This window comes from Cupressus sempervirens, chromosome 4 (genome assembly GCF_028749045.1).
Source record: "Cupressus sempervirens isolate cs-2001-9-10 chromosome 4, ASM2874904v1, whole genome shotgun sequence".
NCBI lineage: Eukaryota > Viridiplantae > Streptophyta > Pinopsida > Cupressales > Cupressaceae > Cupressus > Cupressus sempervirens.
In genome coordinates this window covers 560,403,633-560,423,486 of record NC_143121.1, presented here as the reverse complement: position 1 = coordinate 560,423,486, position 19,854 = coordinate 560,403,633, and the positions used below count along the sequence as shown (strand labels likewise).

The 19,854-nt window shown below is 34.0% G+C and overlaps 1 protein-coding gene across 1 annotated transcript in view; it reads left to right on the top strand.

Moving 5' to 3' along the window:
- The window catches only part of JMJD5 (2-oxoglutarate (2OG) and Fe(II)-dependent oxygenase superfamily protein), a 148,697-nt gene that overhangs the window by 4,749 nt on the left and 124,094 nt on the right, over positions 1 to 19,854 (top strand). Inside the window, 2 exon segments of the mRNA XM_089825934.1 lie at positions 17,555 to 18,302; positions 18,843 to 19,052. Coding sequence (XP_089682060.1) covers positions 17,586 to 18,302; positions 18,843 to 19,052 — 927 coding nt within the window. The 5' untranslated portion in view covers positions 17,555 to 17,585.

Below are 19,854 nucleotides of genomic sequence, written 5' to 3'. Positions count from 1 at the left end.
ACAAAATGGAAGAATTTTGTAGGGTAATCCCTTGTTTTTTTTTGTCAAGCTAAAGTCAATGATGACACATTTAAATTAAATGTTTTTCTTATTTAAACTAACATACTTTAACCTCTATAATTGATCCAATTCACAGCCGCTTCTTGTCGATCTATATCTTCTCTCGATAGGAATGATTTTCAGTAATCTCGATCTGATTCTTTAAATCATATTTCACCTTGATTGATCTCTGTAAATTGAATTTGACTGGTATGTTTTGTTCTTCTTCATTTCTGATAAATTCTTTATCTATGCTGTGTTATAAAACTTCATAGTCTGATATTAAACAATGGAGTTTTGATTTCCTTAAATAAAGAAATTAAAAACAAAGAGTTTCTAAAACATAATCGAACTAACAAAATCGAGACTACCTAAACAACTAAAACTAAGATGACCATTATAGAAATATTATAATATTAAATACCATCCTTATTGATCACTGTTCTAACTACTATGCAAAAGACACTCTGTAGGTCCTTTGGTCACAATTGCATAGGATGCTGCCCCATCTCATTAGAACACTCTGCGGCATGAGCCTGCACCCTCCCTAAATTTGGAGAACTTCTGGAAGTGACCATGATATCCACAAACCATGCAACCTAATGTTGGGAAACAAAGGTATCTGTTGATGTTTTTGTAGCTTCAGTCGGATAAATCTTATGAGACAAACTATTGAAGACACACACACACACACACACATTATTATTGGTAATTTGGCTAGGTAGATAAGTTGTAGTTGTCATTTATGGCAACATATATCTTGTATATGGAGAGCATAATGTAAAGTCAAATATACAACAACTATACTTAGAAAATTGTCTAAGTATGAACTACTTTATCTGGCAGAACAGATACAATTTTGATATGCACAGTTGACAGAGAAAGTATTGGCACATGCAAAGTTAGGTACAGAAAGGACAGAGTGTCAAAATGATGTATGCCAGAGCACAAGTCAGTACAGACATTACAAAATAAATTATGGGCAAATTACTAGTTATGACAGAGAACAAGCATAACTATATATATATGTATGTGTCTTCAATAATTTGTGTCATATATATATATATAGACACTATTGTTGGTAATTTGGCTAGGTAGATAAGTTGTAGTTGTCATTTATGACAACATATATCTTATATGGAGAGAGCATAATGTAAAGTCAAATATACAACAACTATACTTAGAAAATTGTCTAAGTATCAGTTAGTTTATCTGGCAGAATAGATACAGTTTTGATTTGCACAGTTGATAGAGAAAGTATTGACACGTGTGCATTTAGGTACATAAAGAACAGAGTGTCAGAATGACGTATGCCAGAGCGTAAGTCAATACAGAATAAGTAATGTGCAACTTATCAATTACGACAGAGAACAAGCAAAATAAAGCACGACAGGAAATAGATAACTATGGATTAAGGAATTATTTTGATTACAAAATAATTACTTAATTAACTAGGGATGAGATCCTAGATGTTAACCTTGAGTTAGCGAGATCTAATTTTGTATTTTGTAAAGTGTGTGAAAGCTTGAAGGACGACTGGACAATATTTTGTAATTTGTAAAGGTATATAAGAAAATATAATATGCAAAGTTAAGTGTGCTTCTAAGGAAGACTATGCGAAATATATGTGATGTGAATTCTGATGTATGATAAGAGGAATGTGAATATTGTGATGAGCAGCAAAGGAAATATCAGATATTAAACATATTAGCAGCAACGAAAGAGGTTTTTGTATCTATCTCTCTGTATCAAGAAACTACATTGTATATTGCATGTTTGGGTAGTGAACTCTTCTTGCATACATTTTGTATTTATATATAACAACTCCTAATAGGGTTGAGGCTTCTAACAAGGCCTAAGTCCTTTAACAAGGACCAAGACACTATATGGATGTAATGGACTCCTAACAGGATCAATATCTTTAACCAAATACTTTTGATTAGTGGATCATTTTGTGGGTACCATCCCCACTAGGGTTTTCCCTTGGCGAGGTTTCCCTTGTTAACAAAATATGGTGTTATGAGTTCTCTCATTGCATGGTTATGTTTACTGTTCAACATAATTAGTTTACTTTCATATGTAAGATGTAAGGTAATTAATAATATCCAGTTTTGGGCTGAAGTTTGTAGAATACTGATTCACCCCCTCTCGGTATTCCCTATTTCTAACCATTGGTATCGGAGCTCAAATACTTAGAAGAGGTTTAATAGCTTGAGTAAGATCCCTATGGATCTGGAACAATTACAAAAGAACTTAGAAGAAGCTCTTGAGTAGATTGAAATTCTCATTGAAGAAAGAGATAACCTAAAAGAAAGATACGAAGATGCAAAAGACTACATTGGAAAGTTGAAAGACAAGATTGATCATCTCAAATCCAAAAAGGAGCCTAAAGATCAAATTAAGGATAGTGATGAAGTTTCAAGATTGAAGAAAGAAAATGAGATCCTGAAACATGAATTGAAGATCATTGAACTAAAATTAAGTTTAAGGAAAGAAAATGACAAAATTGAGTTAGATCTAAAAGCAGAGAATGCAGATCTAAGATCCCATCTTACAAAAGTTACATCTAAACTTGAATCCACCAAGTTAAAGTATGCGGTACTTGGTGAAAGGTGAGCTAACCTAGACGAAGCAACAATTAGAAAAGTTATATTCAAGTAGTGAGAAAATTGATGAGCAATTATATTTTCAAAGACCTTATGATAAGACTAGTCTTGGATATTTTATCGGAGAAAACCAGCTAAGAAATCTGAAGCTACAAAGGAACCTAATCCTGAAATTCATCTGCCTATGCAAGAAAAAGAGGATCTGAACAAAGTTGAGCCAAATCAATTGGATAATGCACCTAAGGAGATTGAACAAGTTGATCAACCTAAACAAACTGATGAACCTAAGCAACCTGAGCAAACTGAATCACCCAAGGAAGTGAGGTATGAATTCAAAGGTAGGCTTTGCATGTAATGAAATTCGTCATATGAAAAGGGAATGCACAGGTAAGCCATTTAAACATGTTACTGTTTTTTATTGTTATAATTGTCATGGTTTTGGTCATAGAGCAGTTAATTGTAAGAAACCTAAATTTGATAATAATAGTAGCAATAGTAGAATATTTAGAGGTAGTAACCCTGCAGGAGAAAGGAGATCTATAGTAGGAACCAATGGAGCAAGGAACAACATTGTATGTTACAAATGTAACAACCTTGGACACATAGCCAAAAATTGCAGAGCACCTGTAAACCAGCCTGGACCCAGATTTGGAAATAGTGCACCAATATGTCAGTTATGCAATAACTTCAGTCATATAGCAAGATCTTGCAGAATGGATATGAGAAAAATCAATAGGAATCCAAATTTCAGAAGGAACACAAACAAAAATGGCAAAAGGAATGATAGCAGCAATGATAGTCAGAAAGAGAGCTTAAAGAAACATGTAGAGGAATTCAAAGAAGTATTTGTCAAAGCCAAAGATTAGAAGAAAAACCATTTGATGCACCTGAAGGAAGATTGAAGTCAGCAATTGTATTTGATTCATCTTACTTGAATTAAGTACTTTAGATAAGAGATCAAGCATTATAAAGGTAAAGACGATGACAGAGAGAGAGTTAAGGTTTGCACAGTTAGTATGAGGTACAACACAATGGTGTGAAGCCGTGGTTAAGAGCGCAAATAATTTGGAGATCGTATGTGAGTGCGAAAAAGAAATTAGGTTGCATGATAACCAGAAACAACTTTTTAGTGATTGCGTACTTGCGCAATTAATGCAACAGTAAATTGGAATCGATTTAAGTGTTGCGAATGAGATTTTGTGTACCATTTGATCGTGTGAAAAGTTAAGGAGCAGCTTAGAGCGAATTAAAGGCAAATTGAAAGAGTTTTTCAAGTGCAAAGTGAAGAAAGCTCTAGTTATGCGAAAATGAGGTATTTATTATCCGCGCAACTGAAATTCTAAGGTTTAATCTGAACAATGGCAGTACCCATAGTCTGTGATGTTAATGAACGCCCTAGATAAAAGTTTAAGACATCCTTATGTGTCTTTAGAAGATGACCCATTAGGAGCATTTTCCCAAGTTTTGATGAATGTATTGGACGTAGAAGACATTAGAGCTTACATTCACTGTAAATTTTAGAGCATTGGAGACGGTAACATTAACAAGGATTTAGACCTAGTGTACAATAATGACTTATCTCTTAAACAACGGTTTGAACTTTGAACACCTGAGTGAGCATTAGGAGCATTTTCCCATTAGGAGCATTTTCCCAAGTTCTGATGAATGTATTGCACGTAGAAGACATTGGAGCTTACATTCACTGTAAATTTGAGAGCATTGGAGACAGTAACATTAACAAGGATTTAGACCTAGTGTACAATAATGACTTATCTCTTAAACAATGGTTTGAACTTTGAACACCTGAGTGAGCTAAACATTATAAGGCACATCTTCTACACTAAATTTGACAATAACGAGAGGACTAGGATAATTCTAAGCCGAATCCATGAAGATATGTTTTGGGTAGGAGATATTCCTGTGATAATTGACAATGACATGGTTCACAAGCTTACTGGTCTAAGTAATGAAGGTTGTAACCCTATCAATGAAAAGAATGTAAAGAAAATAGTGGAAACCACCTTGAAAACCATATCAAGCTTTTTCTTGTTCGAGTTTTCATGAATTCTCCTTTGTAGACTGGCACATTATGGAGTCTCTGACTCTTTGAAGACCTTCTCGACGATGTCCTGATGTAAACTTGGAACAACTTTCCACCAACACTTTTAACTTTTTTTTGAAGGGAAGTGCTTGGTGCATTCCATCATGAACTCAGGTTCTTAGCTAACCATTGGGAAAATGGAGACCAAATGAATTACCACTTCTTTGATTCGAAGGATGCCTTCTTTACAGGATGCCTTCGTTTTTTATAGAAATTTTGGCATATCTCGATTTGCTACAACATGAAAATTTCAATGGGATTGGATCCATCATTGGAAGATATAGATTCTAACTCCATGAGAATATTGACAAAATGGATCTCTGAGGAACAATATATTTGGAGTATTGATTAGATACTCATGGAACATATGCAATGAATTGGATATGATATGGAAAGTTCATGTAGAGGGCTAAAATGGGACTTAGGAAGATGAATGGCATGTAAATGTGTATGGAAAAAGGATGAGTTCTTATAAAGATGCCTTGAGGGGTGAAGGCTAGGCGCATGGGAATGTGTGCAAATGATAACTTTTGACTATAGAAGTGTGACCTTTAGTAAAAAACGGGTTCTATGGATGTCATTACACTTAAAGTGAATTACATGTAAAATAAATATGCATTTAGGTTTAGAAGATGGAAATGCGTGTAAATGGGAACGAAGGATGAGATTGCATGTAAGCAGGTGGAAAATGTGATTTCATGTAATTGTGGACGGAGAATGAGATTACATGTAATCGCATGTGGGGAATGAGATACAATGTGTTATGACATGGAATGATGGATGTGGAATGAAATGATGCACTTGCATGAGATGGTGAAAGGTGGAATGAAGTGAAACGTGCTCAAGTTCTTGGGAAAGACCTTGCAACTTCTTCCAAAAGAAGAAAAACGAGAAAGCAAGCCAACAAACAATGAAAACAAGCACAAAAAAAACACATTCCTTTGGCCTTAGACTCAAATATGTCAACAAGAAAATTGCTATCAAATGGAAATTCGAATTTGGAGTTTGTGGAAAATCCAGAAGTGTGAAAATGAGAGTTTTCATCATATTTAAATTTAAAATGCACTTTTCATGGCACATATATGGACAAGTGTGCAACTTCAAGCTAAAATATTCATGGAAATAGCAAGATAAGCATAAATTGATGAGAAAGTTTCAAAATTCCCACTTAATTGGAAATCAAAGAGCCAAAATAGCAAGAATCATAAACTTTGAAGACCAATTCTCTTCCAAATCCGGATTTTCAAACAATAATTTGACTTCTTCCATATTTGCATTCAACAAATATTAATGAGCAATGAAGGGTTGAATATGACATGAGAATGCCAAAAATGTGGTCTCCAAAGGCAATAGCATGCATTAAAACTAAAAAATGACCTCTATTGATCCAAACGTATGGGCTGGAAATGCCATTTTTTGGGTGTGTTTAACCAACACGTGCCCTTTTCATGCAAAAATCTAGGTCGCTTTTGCAAAAACATAGCCAAAAAATGCATATATATTGGTCGTTTTTGGCTTGGGAACGAAAAAAACATCTTCCCTAAATGCTGATACATGGATCCAAATGCAAAAATGTGGCTCCAAAATGCAAAAAAGTGAATGAAAAACCCAATTTTTTGGGCATTTTTAGCAAAAACGTGCCCTAAAAAATGCATGTATTTAAGTCATTTTTGGCTTCAAGATGCAAAATCGTGGTCTCCAAATGCATATGCATGTGTTGAAATGCCAAATTGGGGTCTATGGATGCATTTACATGTTTAAAATGTATTCATATGATGGCTGAAGTGCAAATTGCACTCTCAAGACCTCATGACATATTTTGAATAAAATGTAATACATGCCATATGTTTGGACCTTTTTGGCTTTGGAGTGCAAAAACGGGGTCTTGGAGGGTGATTACATGAATTTTGAATGCAAAATCGAATTCTCCAAGACACTTTACATATAAAATCCATTGGTTGGAAGTTCAAATCTCACTCTTGGAGTGCATTTGCATGTTCTAAAATTGTAAAACAATGCAATTAGTGCAAAAAAGCACTTTCCAAGCCTCATTACATATTTTAAAAACACAAATATGCATTGCTCACTCTAGGAGGGTGATTTCATATTTTAAAATGCATGTATTTACATGTATAAGTGTTTTAAAAATTCCTTTAGTGCAAAAACGCACTCTCTAGGGGTCATTGCATGTTTTCAAAAACACTTGAATATGCAAGTCTCACTCTTGGAGAGTCTTTGCACATTTTAAAACACATGTATTTACATGTTTTATATGTTTTAAAATTGTCTTTTAGCTCAAAATCCTGGTCTCTTAGAGGCAATTGCGTATTTTCATGTAAATGGGTTTAAAGACATGCTATGCACAACCTAGGTGGATGAATTAAGCACATGTTAATTTAACTTTTGGAGAAATATTACTTAAATGGGTCATAAATAATAGTTACACTATATTTATTAATATATAATGTGCAAATATCATTCAAAAAGTAATATTTACTATTATGTTTTGAATTAAAACACAAAAAATAAATCAAACTATATAGTTAATATAGTCACTTAAGTGAAAAATAAAAAAACAACTCAACTTTAAAATATAACATGATATTTTAATTCGTGCAGTTGCACCTGGAGAGTCCACTTTTTGGGCACTAAAATGGTTATATTTTTTGATTGCCAACTCCGATTAAGCCCTAAGATAGATCGAATCGAAGAGAAAGCTGAAAGCACTGATTGGAGCAAAACCAAAAGACCAAAAGCTAACAAACACACTCAAAAATGTGAAAAGGGACGTTGAAGGCTTCAAAAATCAAGCACAGGCTCAACAAATAGAAAACTAAAAAGACTTGATGAAAACCTTCAGTAGGAGGAATTATTATATCAATTGGGGTCAATTGATTGATCAATACTAACCAATTAAATAATGAACTAAACTCAGAGAAATGCAAAACTAAGTTGAAAAGTTTCGTACTGTTACGTACATGCAAGACAACACCTTTGAGCCAAGATCCATTGCTTTCGGCCTTGATGCAAATTTGAGCACTCATCTGCTATCTACTTTCTTCCGCCTGAGCCCATAGATCCAACCAACCGGCAATGCAGGCTCGAATAATGATATTGCTCAATCAACCTGTGGTGAGTCAAATTTGGTACCACTCATTTTGGCCCACAACGCTCCTTAGGGACACTAGTCACACAAATCAACGTTTCTTATCTAAGTTGGGTTGCCTAAGTTTGGGCAAAAGCTTATAGAGATTAGGTTAGCGATTGAAGTTGGCAGCCATTAACCAATATCGAAATGGCCAATAGTTGTATATTAGCCAAGGAAAGCATCAAACATAAATTTTGAAATTCTGATAAATGGCCTTGATAATATTCGACACCATATCTAATTGTATTTTTTGGAAATTAATGAAGATACGATACCAACATCAAAGATTAGGGCATATTAAAAGGAATTTATATATGAGATTTACGGGATAGATTTCAATACAATGATTGATTATACCATTAAAAAGAGAAATTATATTGAAATCCTTGCAATATATGTTTACTATCTTAGCACCACAATTGCTAGCAATGGACCACCACTATAGGAACGAGTTCTTAGATCTCATAAAGATCGGACAAATTCCCTAGTGGGCATTAAGTGACGAGTATCAAGTCCTTGTGGATCCCTTTGCAAAAGAAGCAATACTGCATTATGTGATTGGAGACAACATCCAAGAATTAGGAGGTTGGGCAAGGCATTTCTACCATCTTGAAGGACACATGGCAGCTGTACTACAATATGATCGCCCAGAGATTCTTGAACCCACATAAGAAGCATGAAACTGTGTCAAGGAGTTTGTCCTCACCAAATCAAAAAATGGCCTAAGTGCAGAGTCAATACCTATAAGGATTTTGATTTAGTTAAATGGCTTAGATCATCTTTATCGGGTTATGGTTAAGTCGACAAGAAAGGAGATTATGATAACCACTGGAAAGCCAAACTTAAGATCATTTTCTTTAGGATAAAGAAGAGCAATATCAATTATCTACGGACAAGAAATTTCAAAATTATCAATATTTAGATAAGTCGATATATATTCTAATCCTTCTACAAGTAAATAATTCTTAAGAAGGATAGTTATCTTTGAATTAGAATTGCTTTGTCTACAAAAAAGAAATCGAAAAATTTCTGCACTAGGAATTAATTTTAAATTACTATAAGTTTAAAATTTTAAAAAATTATGAAGTTTGAATTGAGTTCATTTTTCTTGAAGGATTGTAGATAGAGTTCACCATAATTGATCCTTTCCCTCAAGAGATTCATAAAAGTAGTGAAATGAGCAATAATGCATTGACATAAATTTTTCATGAAATATTAGAAGAGGCAATGAAGAAAATGTTTCTGGAATACCTTCTTATTACATTAGTGTTTCTTAACATTTGAGAGTATCAATGTGAGGAGAAGAACACAAATTAGATTCTTGCAATGCCTTGATAGCAGGATATGATAGAGAAGCATCTTTCCTTGACAAATCAACCAAGTCCATACAAAGATCATTGGAAATGGATTTATAAGATGTTATAAGAAATGTGTATGCCAAATACAATAGAGTGGGGCAAATTTCTGTAAAAGCTTGTGATGATACAATAGTTTGAAATGGCACTGATTATGATAGTGATGTATTTGTCGACCAAAGCTGAAAGCTCGACCTGATTGCTTCTATTGCAGCCTCCCATAGTGCAAATAGACTAAGGTTCTGAGATCTATTAAACCATAGTTGAAAATCTTGGTTTGGACAATATCTCAACCAAAACCTCAAAAAAATCCAAAATCTTGGAATCGCCAAAAACTTGGCAATAAATCGACACTTTTATCGAACATTTGAAAAATATATAATTTCTTAAAATAATCTTAAAAACACACATATATACCAAATTTATAAAATGTATACTGATTTGAGATATCCACCATATATTAATCAAAGTTTTGACATAAATGCATAACAATTTGTCAATTAGAACTTGCATATTAACACAAAATCATTTACCAAAAAACAAGTGCAACATTTAAATAAACAAAAGTTCAATACACATCCAACTCCATGAAACTACAACTTCTGGTTTCAGTATCAATCAAAACTAGAAGTAGAAATCATAAATTGAGTCTACGAGTAAGGCTCAAAAGAGATTGCTGCTGCTGGGTGGGTGCTGCTTAAGTAGTTGAAACATCCTCAATAGGTCCCTCAATAGGTGCCTCCACATGCCTTGCAATAGGTGCCTCCAAAGGTTCCTGATTGCGCTCATGTTCCTCCTCTTCACGTGCTACCACTTCTACATTGCAATCATTTGCCTCCATCTCAAACTCAACTAGTTGCTCATCAGTCAACAAAGGATCTCCATGTACATCCACATCCACATCATCACCATCAAGAGGAGCTAACCAATCTGCTGCATATGAATCAATGTCATCCAAGTCAAGTGCTTTATATGAAACTTTCCCTTGCACCCTCTTTTCATGCAATCAAAGGTTGTACTGCACATAGACCAAGTCATTCAAACACTTTTGAGTCAACCTATTGCACTTCTTTATGTGTGTGTTCTCAAAAGTGCTCCAATTTTGCTTGCAACCAGAAGCACTACAATGCTGCGATAATATTCGAGTGACAAGCTTTTGAAGATTAGGTGTTGTGGCACCATGATTTTCCCACCACAAATTTGCAAGCCTAAAAAGCCATTTAGAATGTGCTCAAGATTCCAATCATCTAATGAGCGAAATCAATGGTATAATAAAACAAAACACATGTAGTTTTTTACTTGGCTGTAAGGTGTATCTCCTACGTTTGCAATCAATAGAAGAAAACAATGGCCCCTCTTCCCTCTTGTAGCTCTATAACTCATCAAGTATGAAGTCGCGAAAGTCCAAATCAGCAACCGATCTCCAAATATGTGTGTCCAAGCCAACTTGAACCTCTGCATCTGCTCAAAAAGTGTTGGAGAAATAGAACTTGGGGTTCAAATAGTAGGCATTTGCGTGAATATGCTGGTGGAGTTGTCGGTTCCACCTACGATTGATAATGTTCCATATGGATCTATATTTGGTCTCGTTTGACCTATATAAGTGCTGAATGGACTCTTTCGCCCTATCCATGGCCTCATATAGATACCCCATGGGGGCTTTATCCCCATTCACAATTCTTAGAACCTTCACCAACAATTTTGACACCTAGACATAAAAAATTCTACAAAAATCAGCAAATTGCATTATTTGAAAATTAAATAATAAATCATCAATCAAGACTTGAAAACTTACTTTGAAGATCTCCTCTATTAGCTTGCCAAATCTAGTATCAAACACAACCTTCACAATCTTCTCTGCTTCAGGCATCTTGACATAAGGACCTTTAACCATTTCTTACTCAGAAACATACGCCTTAGGTGTAACAATGTTTTCAATATGCTTTCCAAGTTGAGAAAAGTAGTAGCAAAGCATGTGACCCCTGCTTGCACAAGATCCTTACCACTAGTGTGCTCTCTCATAAGACTTAGGACCCATGTGTGATTGTAGATGTATTTTGCAATGTTCCTTCCTTCTTCAACCATCTTCTTCACCCAACTCAGTTTCCCTGTGTCCTCAAGGAGCAAGTCAGACAATGGGCAGTACAAGGGCTCCAAAATAATGTGGGATGCCTTTCCATCAAAAGTCTACCGGCTGCCACATATGCAGTTGCATTATCAGTCACAATCTGGATTACTTTTGCCACTCCCATCTCCACTACCACCTCATTCAATATGTTGCACAAAGTTTTTGCATTTTTTACTTGATTAGAGGCATCAACTGATTTTAGAAATATCAACTGTCCCCTTGAGGCAACTACAAAGTTGATGAGCGTCCTATTTTTACCATGTGTCCACCCATGGGATATTATAGTGTAACCCCTATGTTACCATATTTTTCTTTGCTCTTCCACAAGTTGATGAATGGTTTTTACCTCATTGTCTAATAATGGACTACTCACCTCATTAAGAGTTGGGGTCTTGAACTTCTTACCAGACAAAGAAATCGAAGTGACCAACCACTTGATCCCAATATGGACTACATAAAGCATTGAAGGGAATATCATTGTAGATCCAAAATCTTGCAATTGCGGCCCTTGTCTTCTAGTGCCTTTCAATTCAAGTTGAGCACCAGGTGTGTTATGTGGAACCCAAAAGTTTGAAAGATGACCGCCCACATTCTCGGATGGTGATCCTCGTATCCGTGGCCCAATAGAAGAGGAAGCCTCTGCACCTGTTTGAGACCCTATAGAACTAAAATCTCCCATTGGGGCAGCCATGGCATTCACTGTCCTCTTTTTTGTTATATTCTTTTGCTCATATGCATTAAGGCTTGTTATAGCCTTTCTGGTAGCCTCTTTAGGACAGCCATCACATGGTGTGATATCATGACCTCCTATCCTTCCAATGTGGTATTTTAGTTGAGTTATGCCCCACTCATCAACATAGGACAATGGTTACAATTCACATCTTTTTTTGCTCCTGGTATCCCACATTTCCTAAAGTCATCCTTAGTTTCGCCTCCAACCATTCTCTAAGTATAGATATTGATTCTGTTACCTGTGGCTGTAAGTCTGCAAAATCAAGAATAAAACATAAGTTTTGATTCCAAATATTTCTATGTTATTGTATTTTAAATAAGCTTTTAATTCAAAAGAAAATATCTTTCTACAAGATTTGATTATACACATCCATTTAGAAGTTAAAAAAATTATATACTTATATATATTTGATGTAAATTTATACAGAAAGTGAGAAAATATATAGTTATATTATAATTGAAATTTACATATACAAAATATATAATTTTTTTATATACATATGGAGAAAATGTGATACGAATTAACATTATATATATTATAATATTATATAGTAGAGTGGTAGAGTCTAGTATATACAGAGAATTTTGTATATTCTGGAAAATTGGAAATATACAATATGAATATACATAAGTTAATAACATATATTATTATATAACAGTATAATGGACAGTTAACACTAACAATATATATTATTATATAACATAATGATAAAATAGTATATTATTAATAACTATATTATATATAACTGTTAAAACTTAAAAGTTAACATAATAGTATATTATTAATAATTATATTATATATAACTGCTAAAACTCAAAACTTAAAAGTTAACATAATGGACATTGGATAGTATTCTGTATAGTTATAACAAAAAATATTAATAACTGACCTATGTCTGGTCCCTGAATGGCTGCTGACTCATTGGTCTCCGGCTTTGAAGTTTGAATGGCCTACAAAAAGTTGTCTCTGAATGGTCGACTCTTTGCCTCTAGCTGCAGAAGTCTGAGAAATTGCCTGCAAAAAGAAGTCTGCTAAAAGACGTCTGCTGAAGCTGTTTGCATATTATTAAAACGACAGCAGATGGCATTTTCGTTTTTGTTGTCAACCCTAAAAACAAATTTCTATTTGACCAAAGAGTTGCCATTGGCATTTCCTTATTTTTTCAGCTGACAGGGCAGGGTTATTTTTTTCACTGACTGGGACCAATATTTGTGAAGGTATATTGCGATTTTTTGACCCACTGCATGCCGTGACAAACTAAATATATCGTGCCTGATATATGGTGCGATTAATTTTTTTAAGGTTGTATCTCATGATATATCATGCAATTTTCAACTATGTATGAAACAAAATGAAGTTTGCCATATTTGATGTGATGCAAAATTGTTCACCGATATAAGAGTGGGAATTTCACATTGTGGGGGGAATATTGGAAGTTGGAATGAAATTCTCTTCTCCAAAATTGGGTTTTTTGAATGTGTTTGTATACGATGATCAATGCTTTTGAAAAACTCTAACTCCCAGCCCTAAATCGTACTTTTCAAGTGCCATTACATTTTTGAAATGATGCAAATAAGCTCTCCATGTGCAAATCGCACTTTCCAAGCTTGTTGACATGTTGGAAATGGCCTTCCAAATGCAGGTCACAGTTTTTGTGATCACTTGCATATTTTAAATGATGCAAATGCAAAGACCAAAAGCATGTAAACTCAAATGCCCAAGTAAATCGCAAATTTTGGAGTTCTTTGCATGTTCGAAATGGGAGTCTTAGTGTAAATCAGGATTTTCCAGCCTCATTGCATATTGCATTTTCCTCTCTTTGGTGCAAATCGTGGTTTTTATGTTGACTTACACATTGCTCTATTCATGTAAAGTGCAGATCACACTTTTCAAGACCCTTTACACATTGCGTTTTGGCTTTAACATGCAGATCACACTTTTCAAGATGACTTAGATATTTAAAAAAGTTGTACAAATGGCAATAGAAGAACAGGTCGCGCTTTTCCAGTCAACTTACACATTATGCATTCACTCAAATGCATGATTGGACTTTTAAAACTCATTCGCATGTTGCCTTGTTGCAATAAACCGCCCAAGTGTGGAGTTGGTTGCAATTTTTGTGAGGGAGTAAATATTGCATTTACATGTAAGTGAGCAAATCATGGTTTTCGTAATGGAATGCATATTTAAATTGCCATGCAAAATCACCCAGCCAAGTAGTTTTGGTAGAAAACAAGTTGTTTTTATAAGCCAATCGTGGTTTTGAGGATGAAAAACACATTGCATATTGAAGAAGTGTCATATACAATATGCAGTTGACTTTAAAAGGTGCAATTTACTTCTTGGAATGAGGAAAAACAAGTAGAATCAAACTTTTTCGGTGCAACGACATATTTTACATAAGGCAAATCGTATCTTTTCAGCGAGTTTGCATATTTCCTCAACTACATGTGTAAACAACCTAAAAGAACTTATTGTTTCCAATTTACAGATGTTTAATTGATTCACTTAAATGAATCTCACTTTTTGGGGTCCATACATATTACACTTAACATTTTTATGTATCGTGTAAATGGGTTTAAGAAGTGAGATTTTCACTTAAGTGATTTAAGTTATATCAATAATTAGCAAACATAACATCAAAGTAGATTTAAAAGTGTACTTTTTACCTTAAGTGATTCAAGTTATAACTCAAAAGATCAAAGTGCAACTATATAACTCAAAAACACATTTTAAAAAGTGATTTTAAGTCATAAATTTCAAAAAGTTCAACGTAACATCAAAATATAAGGTTTAATATTTAAATATGCAATTGGGGTTCTAAAGTCCGATTACACATGCACTTAAACCTTAATAACTTTTGATTAACAACTCTGATTAAGTCCTGAGATAGCTCGAAACAAGGGCGTGACTGAAAGCAAGAGATTGAAGGAAGCAAAAAGACTAAAACAATCCTAACAAACATGTTAAAATGCAAAAAAAAGAACTTTGAAGGGCTAAAAAATCAAGTAAATATTACTAGATTCGACAATTCCAATCAAGCTTTCAAAAGCAAAAGCAACTTGATGAGTAACTAAAACAAAAAGATTCATAATATGAATTGGGAAGGATTAATTGACCAATTTCACCAACCATATAATGAGCTAAAGAAACTTGAAACTTGATTGGCAAAGTTTCGTAGTGTTGCTTTCATTTTGTGATGACAAAATGAAGGACAACAGATCTAAAATGAATGACTTCTACTTCATGAAAAGTCAAGACTCTTTCTTCTTGAAACCTTGGTTGTATATCATGTGGCATGTGGTCTAAAGTCTATGCGGCCAAACATTGCTAACAAGATTTATGTGGACTACACCCTCGACAAAGATGACTTGGCACTAAAGGGAAAGTAAAGTTATTGTGGCTTTGCCACTGCTGATGTGTCAACATGGCAAGATTTTTATTTGAAAAATTTTTGTTGCCAGATAGAAAAATCTTGCATGCTATTAGATAAAAAGAAATCAACTGCTAGGGTTTCTCCATGTTATAATATTTTTGATATTTTTAATATCTCACTATATTTAGCTAGTTCTAGTTAATGGTCATTTAGGCTTTCTAATTTAATTTACTTATTCAATTCTTTATTTAGAGGTTGTCTTTATTTTAGACAACTTTGCTTTTTTGTTCATTGTATTATTAGCGTCTGTAAACTCTATTTAAGAGTTTATTGTTAATGCAATATTATTCCCGTTTTCTCCATTCATTCTGTCTTTAACAATTTCATGGTATTAGAGTGGGAGCTGATATGGGTATAACTTTCTTATAGGAGGCTTTTTAATAATTTTTATCTAAAAAATTATTTGATTGTTTTTCATAATATTTTCCCTTAAAAATTTCAGTTGGGTTTAACCATCTTCCTAAAAAAATGGAGCTCCGTATTCTTTGATCTATATCTTTGCTTATGTTTGGTTTTGATTAGTTTGTTATCTCAAAACTTGTCTTGGATTTTGCTTGGTTTTTTTACTCAAATTTTTTATGGTTTCTGTAATACACAAAGTTTGTGTGGGATGTTATTTCAAGCTTTTCACCATTTTTCTCCGACAAACGATGCTTTGTACTCTTCAAATCATGGTATTTTGCAGTCCGTTTTGGGGCATTCGGCTCATCTTCAATAGTTTAAAGGGTTCCGCAATTGTTGTCAGTGTCTCTGGTTTTCAGGGAAGGATAATTCAGTTATCCAACATTAGGTTGGATGTTTTTGTGATGATTTTTTGGTCAGCAGTTTTGCTTATTTTGGGAGGTTTAGTGGAAGAGTCTATGGTAGGTTTTATTCTCACACCAGCAAATCATTCTGAAGAAGGGGACCACCTTCTTTATTTTTTTCTAGCTATACTTAGTCATTGACATTTTGCAAATCCAGGGAGGGTCTTAGTACTAGCAAAATGTTCTCAAGGATTTGTAACTATAGTAGCTACGAGACATTAATTGTCTTTTGTAGGGTAGTTGATAGAATGACCATTAAAGGAGGGTATTAGTATATTTTGGATATTTTTAGTATCTCACCATATTTAGCTGGTTCTAGTTAATGGTCATTTAGGCTTTTTAACTTAGTTTGCTTATTCAATTCTTTATTTGATGTTGTCTTTAGTTTAGACAAATTTGCTTTTTTGTTCACACTATTATTAGCATCTGTAAACTCTATTTAAGACTTTATTGTTAATGCAATATTAATTGCTATTTGTCCTTTCATCCAGTCTTTAACAATTTCACTCCAAGCCTTAAAGGCTTCAAAGTGTTTATAGTGGTGAGCATAAACAAATAAAAGACTACAGTGGCAAAAATGAAATTTTGCCTTTGTAGTGAAAATTTACCACAGTAGTCAAAGTAGAGGGAATTTTTGAATAGAACTTTCATTAACTTGTGTTTTCTTTATGCAGTCTAATGTCCTCAATATGACAAGATTATGGAGGCTTAATAACGACTTTAATGGTATTTACAGGCATTTAAGGAGATTGTATTATCCTTAGGCATAAATGTGGCACTTTATTGGGGGCCAATGATATTGATTTCATGCTAAAATGTCTCCAAGTCTTAGAATGTGCCTGAAAAAGTATTTGTAGGTATAGTTAAATAAATATTCAATTTAAAGCCATAAGTAATGCCAATAAAAGGGCCAAAAAGTAATGTTTACTAATGGAGAGATGCAAAGGAATTAGTGTTCAGTAGCAGTTAAGCATGTATTGTCAGGTAAACTTCATCTAATATTTAATTTAAAGCCATGAGTAGTGCCAATAAAAAGACAAAACAGATGTTTGTTAATGGAGAGATAAAGAAAATCAATATTGTGTATCAGAAAATCTGTAGACTCTCTTTTAATTCTTTTAATTAAAAGTCTTTACTTTTAATACTTAAGAACTGGCTCTGCCATGGGCATATGAATTGCTGATTTTCTATGTCAACTGCAGGATATTCTTAGTGAAATAATCATTCAGCTTGATGAGCTGGCCTGTTTTTCTATTGGGTGTGGTAATCAAAATGTCTAACGCTTTACTGATGCCAGCTTTGGTCACCCAAAGAGATGAGCTTTTGAATAAAGTATGTCAGGAAGGGGGCTTTGCATATGTTGCCTTAGAGATGCTTGCTGCAACAGGGGATGTTCATGCCGCAGAGGCAGCCCATGACATGGCTTGGGAACAGTTGCATTCAGCCCCATGGCATTCAGTTGAGCCAGTTTGGCGAGATGCCTATTCCCTTTCTTGCCTCCACATGGCATCTTTCTATCACCGTGATGGAAAAAGGGAGGACGCCTTGCGGATTCTGGACATGGGTTTGATAATGGGTGGTCCACTTCTTCGTCTTGATATTAATTCTGCTATATCGTTGCTCCAAGGAGGTTCAGTATCAATAAAGAGTGTTATTGATGTAGCAGAACATGCTTCTACAGCTGTAAAGAAAAATGACTCAGGTATGCCAACTGCTGTTGAGTCAGAAGAAACCGTTTCAGAAGAGTCATCTACCCAAATATTTTCCAGACAGAATCATGACGCAGACAGTTTCGTTTCTCATGGGGATATTGGATTATTGTTGAAGGAAGGGGCTGCATCCTCTGCCAAACATTGCTTACTTAAGGAGCAATGGAAATTTACAACATCGGAGACATTTAAAGAAGATGAATTAATATGTCAATCATGCAAAGATTCTCATTTTTTGAAGGTTTGTATTGTTTGTTAAATATCAAGTGACCTTGTGTGAACAAAGTTTCAATAGGCACGTTCTCAGGGTTTGGATTGATGTATTTTTCTATGACATACGATATATGGGACAATGCAAGCAGCTGTGAAACATGTTTAAATTTAAAGATGCAATAGGCTACTAATTGTCTTCAAAGCACTTCCAAATAATTTACTCAATATCTGTATATGAATATAGTTTCTTTGCATGATATGCTGGGACCTTAGAAATGCAAAATGTAAATAAAATGTAAATGGTGAGTGTTGGAATCCATTATTTTTACCTGTTGCTTATAATTTCTCTGCCTGGAATTATTTGACTCTTTGGGTGCATAGTTCTTTCTTGATCTGAATAATCAACTAATGGATTCTTTTAATATTAGACATTGATGATTGTTGGCTTGTTTTATTGTTAAATTCGAAAATTATCTAGTTTGTTTGGTTTTTGATAATCACTATAATAGGAACAAGTTACTTTCATTATGATATTTATGAATAATGATTTTCTAAAATCTTCATACAGGTGCTTAAGGGTCTACCCCATGGATCACTGTGCTACAAATTAATTGAAAAAAGGCATATGTTGTCTATTGAGGCCTTCCTCTGCGACTTCTTTCTACTTTGTATTCCAGTTGTAATCAGTGGTGCCATGTCACATTGGCCTGCAATGAACAAATGGAAAGACATGGAGTACTTAAAGAGAGTTGTAGGGGACCGCACTGTACCAGTTGAGGTGATTATATTTTTATTTTTGTGAATTTAAAATTGTCTTTTATTTATTTATGCAAGGTAATACAATGGTGGAAGAGTCTAAAGATTTAATCCTTAGTTTGAATTGGAATCAGATTAAATGGTTGACAATTAGCTCTTTTGATGTCTGTACTCCAATATGCTACTCTGCAAATCATTTTTGTGTTTAGATCTATTTGAAGATGCATATTTCAAATTCATACAACCATGAGTACAGGGATCTGATTTTTGTCATTATAAGAGAGTTGAGCATTTGAAGCAGGATAGGGTGTTGGTAAATTGTTGAGAATTCATGTGCTCTTTGACCACATGTACAGGATCAATTCTGTGCATTAACAAGAGAATTAAGCGATTAAAACAAGTGTTGCTGAATTGTTATCAATCATTGAGATTAAATGTGTTAGTTTTCTTTTCCTTATATTATTCTCATCTCACCGCTTCTCTTCCTTTCTTCTCTGTTTGTTTTATTTTTAATTTTTATGCTCAGTTCATATTCTCTTATTTAATTTTGTAGTAGTTTTCTTTTCCTTTTACTCTTCTCATCTCACCGCCTCTCTTCCTTTCTTCTCTGTTTGTTTTGTTTTTAATTTTTATGCTCAGTTCATATTCTCTCATTTAATTTTGTAGTAATGCATGTTTTGTATGTTAGATATATATATTTTTATTTCTAATCCTTCTTTTTCATATCTTTTTTAAAACTTTAATTCTCTTATTTATCTCTTTTATATATCGCTAGTTTTTAAATCGTTTATTTCTTTATATTCTAATGTCCTTTAATTCACATT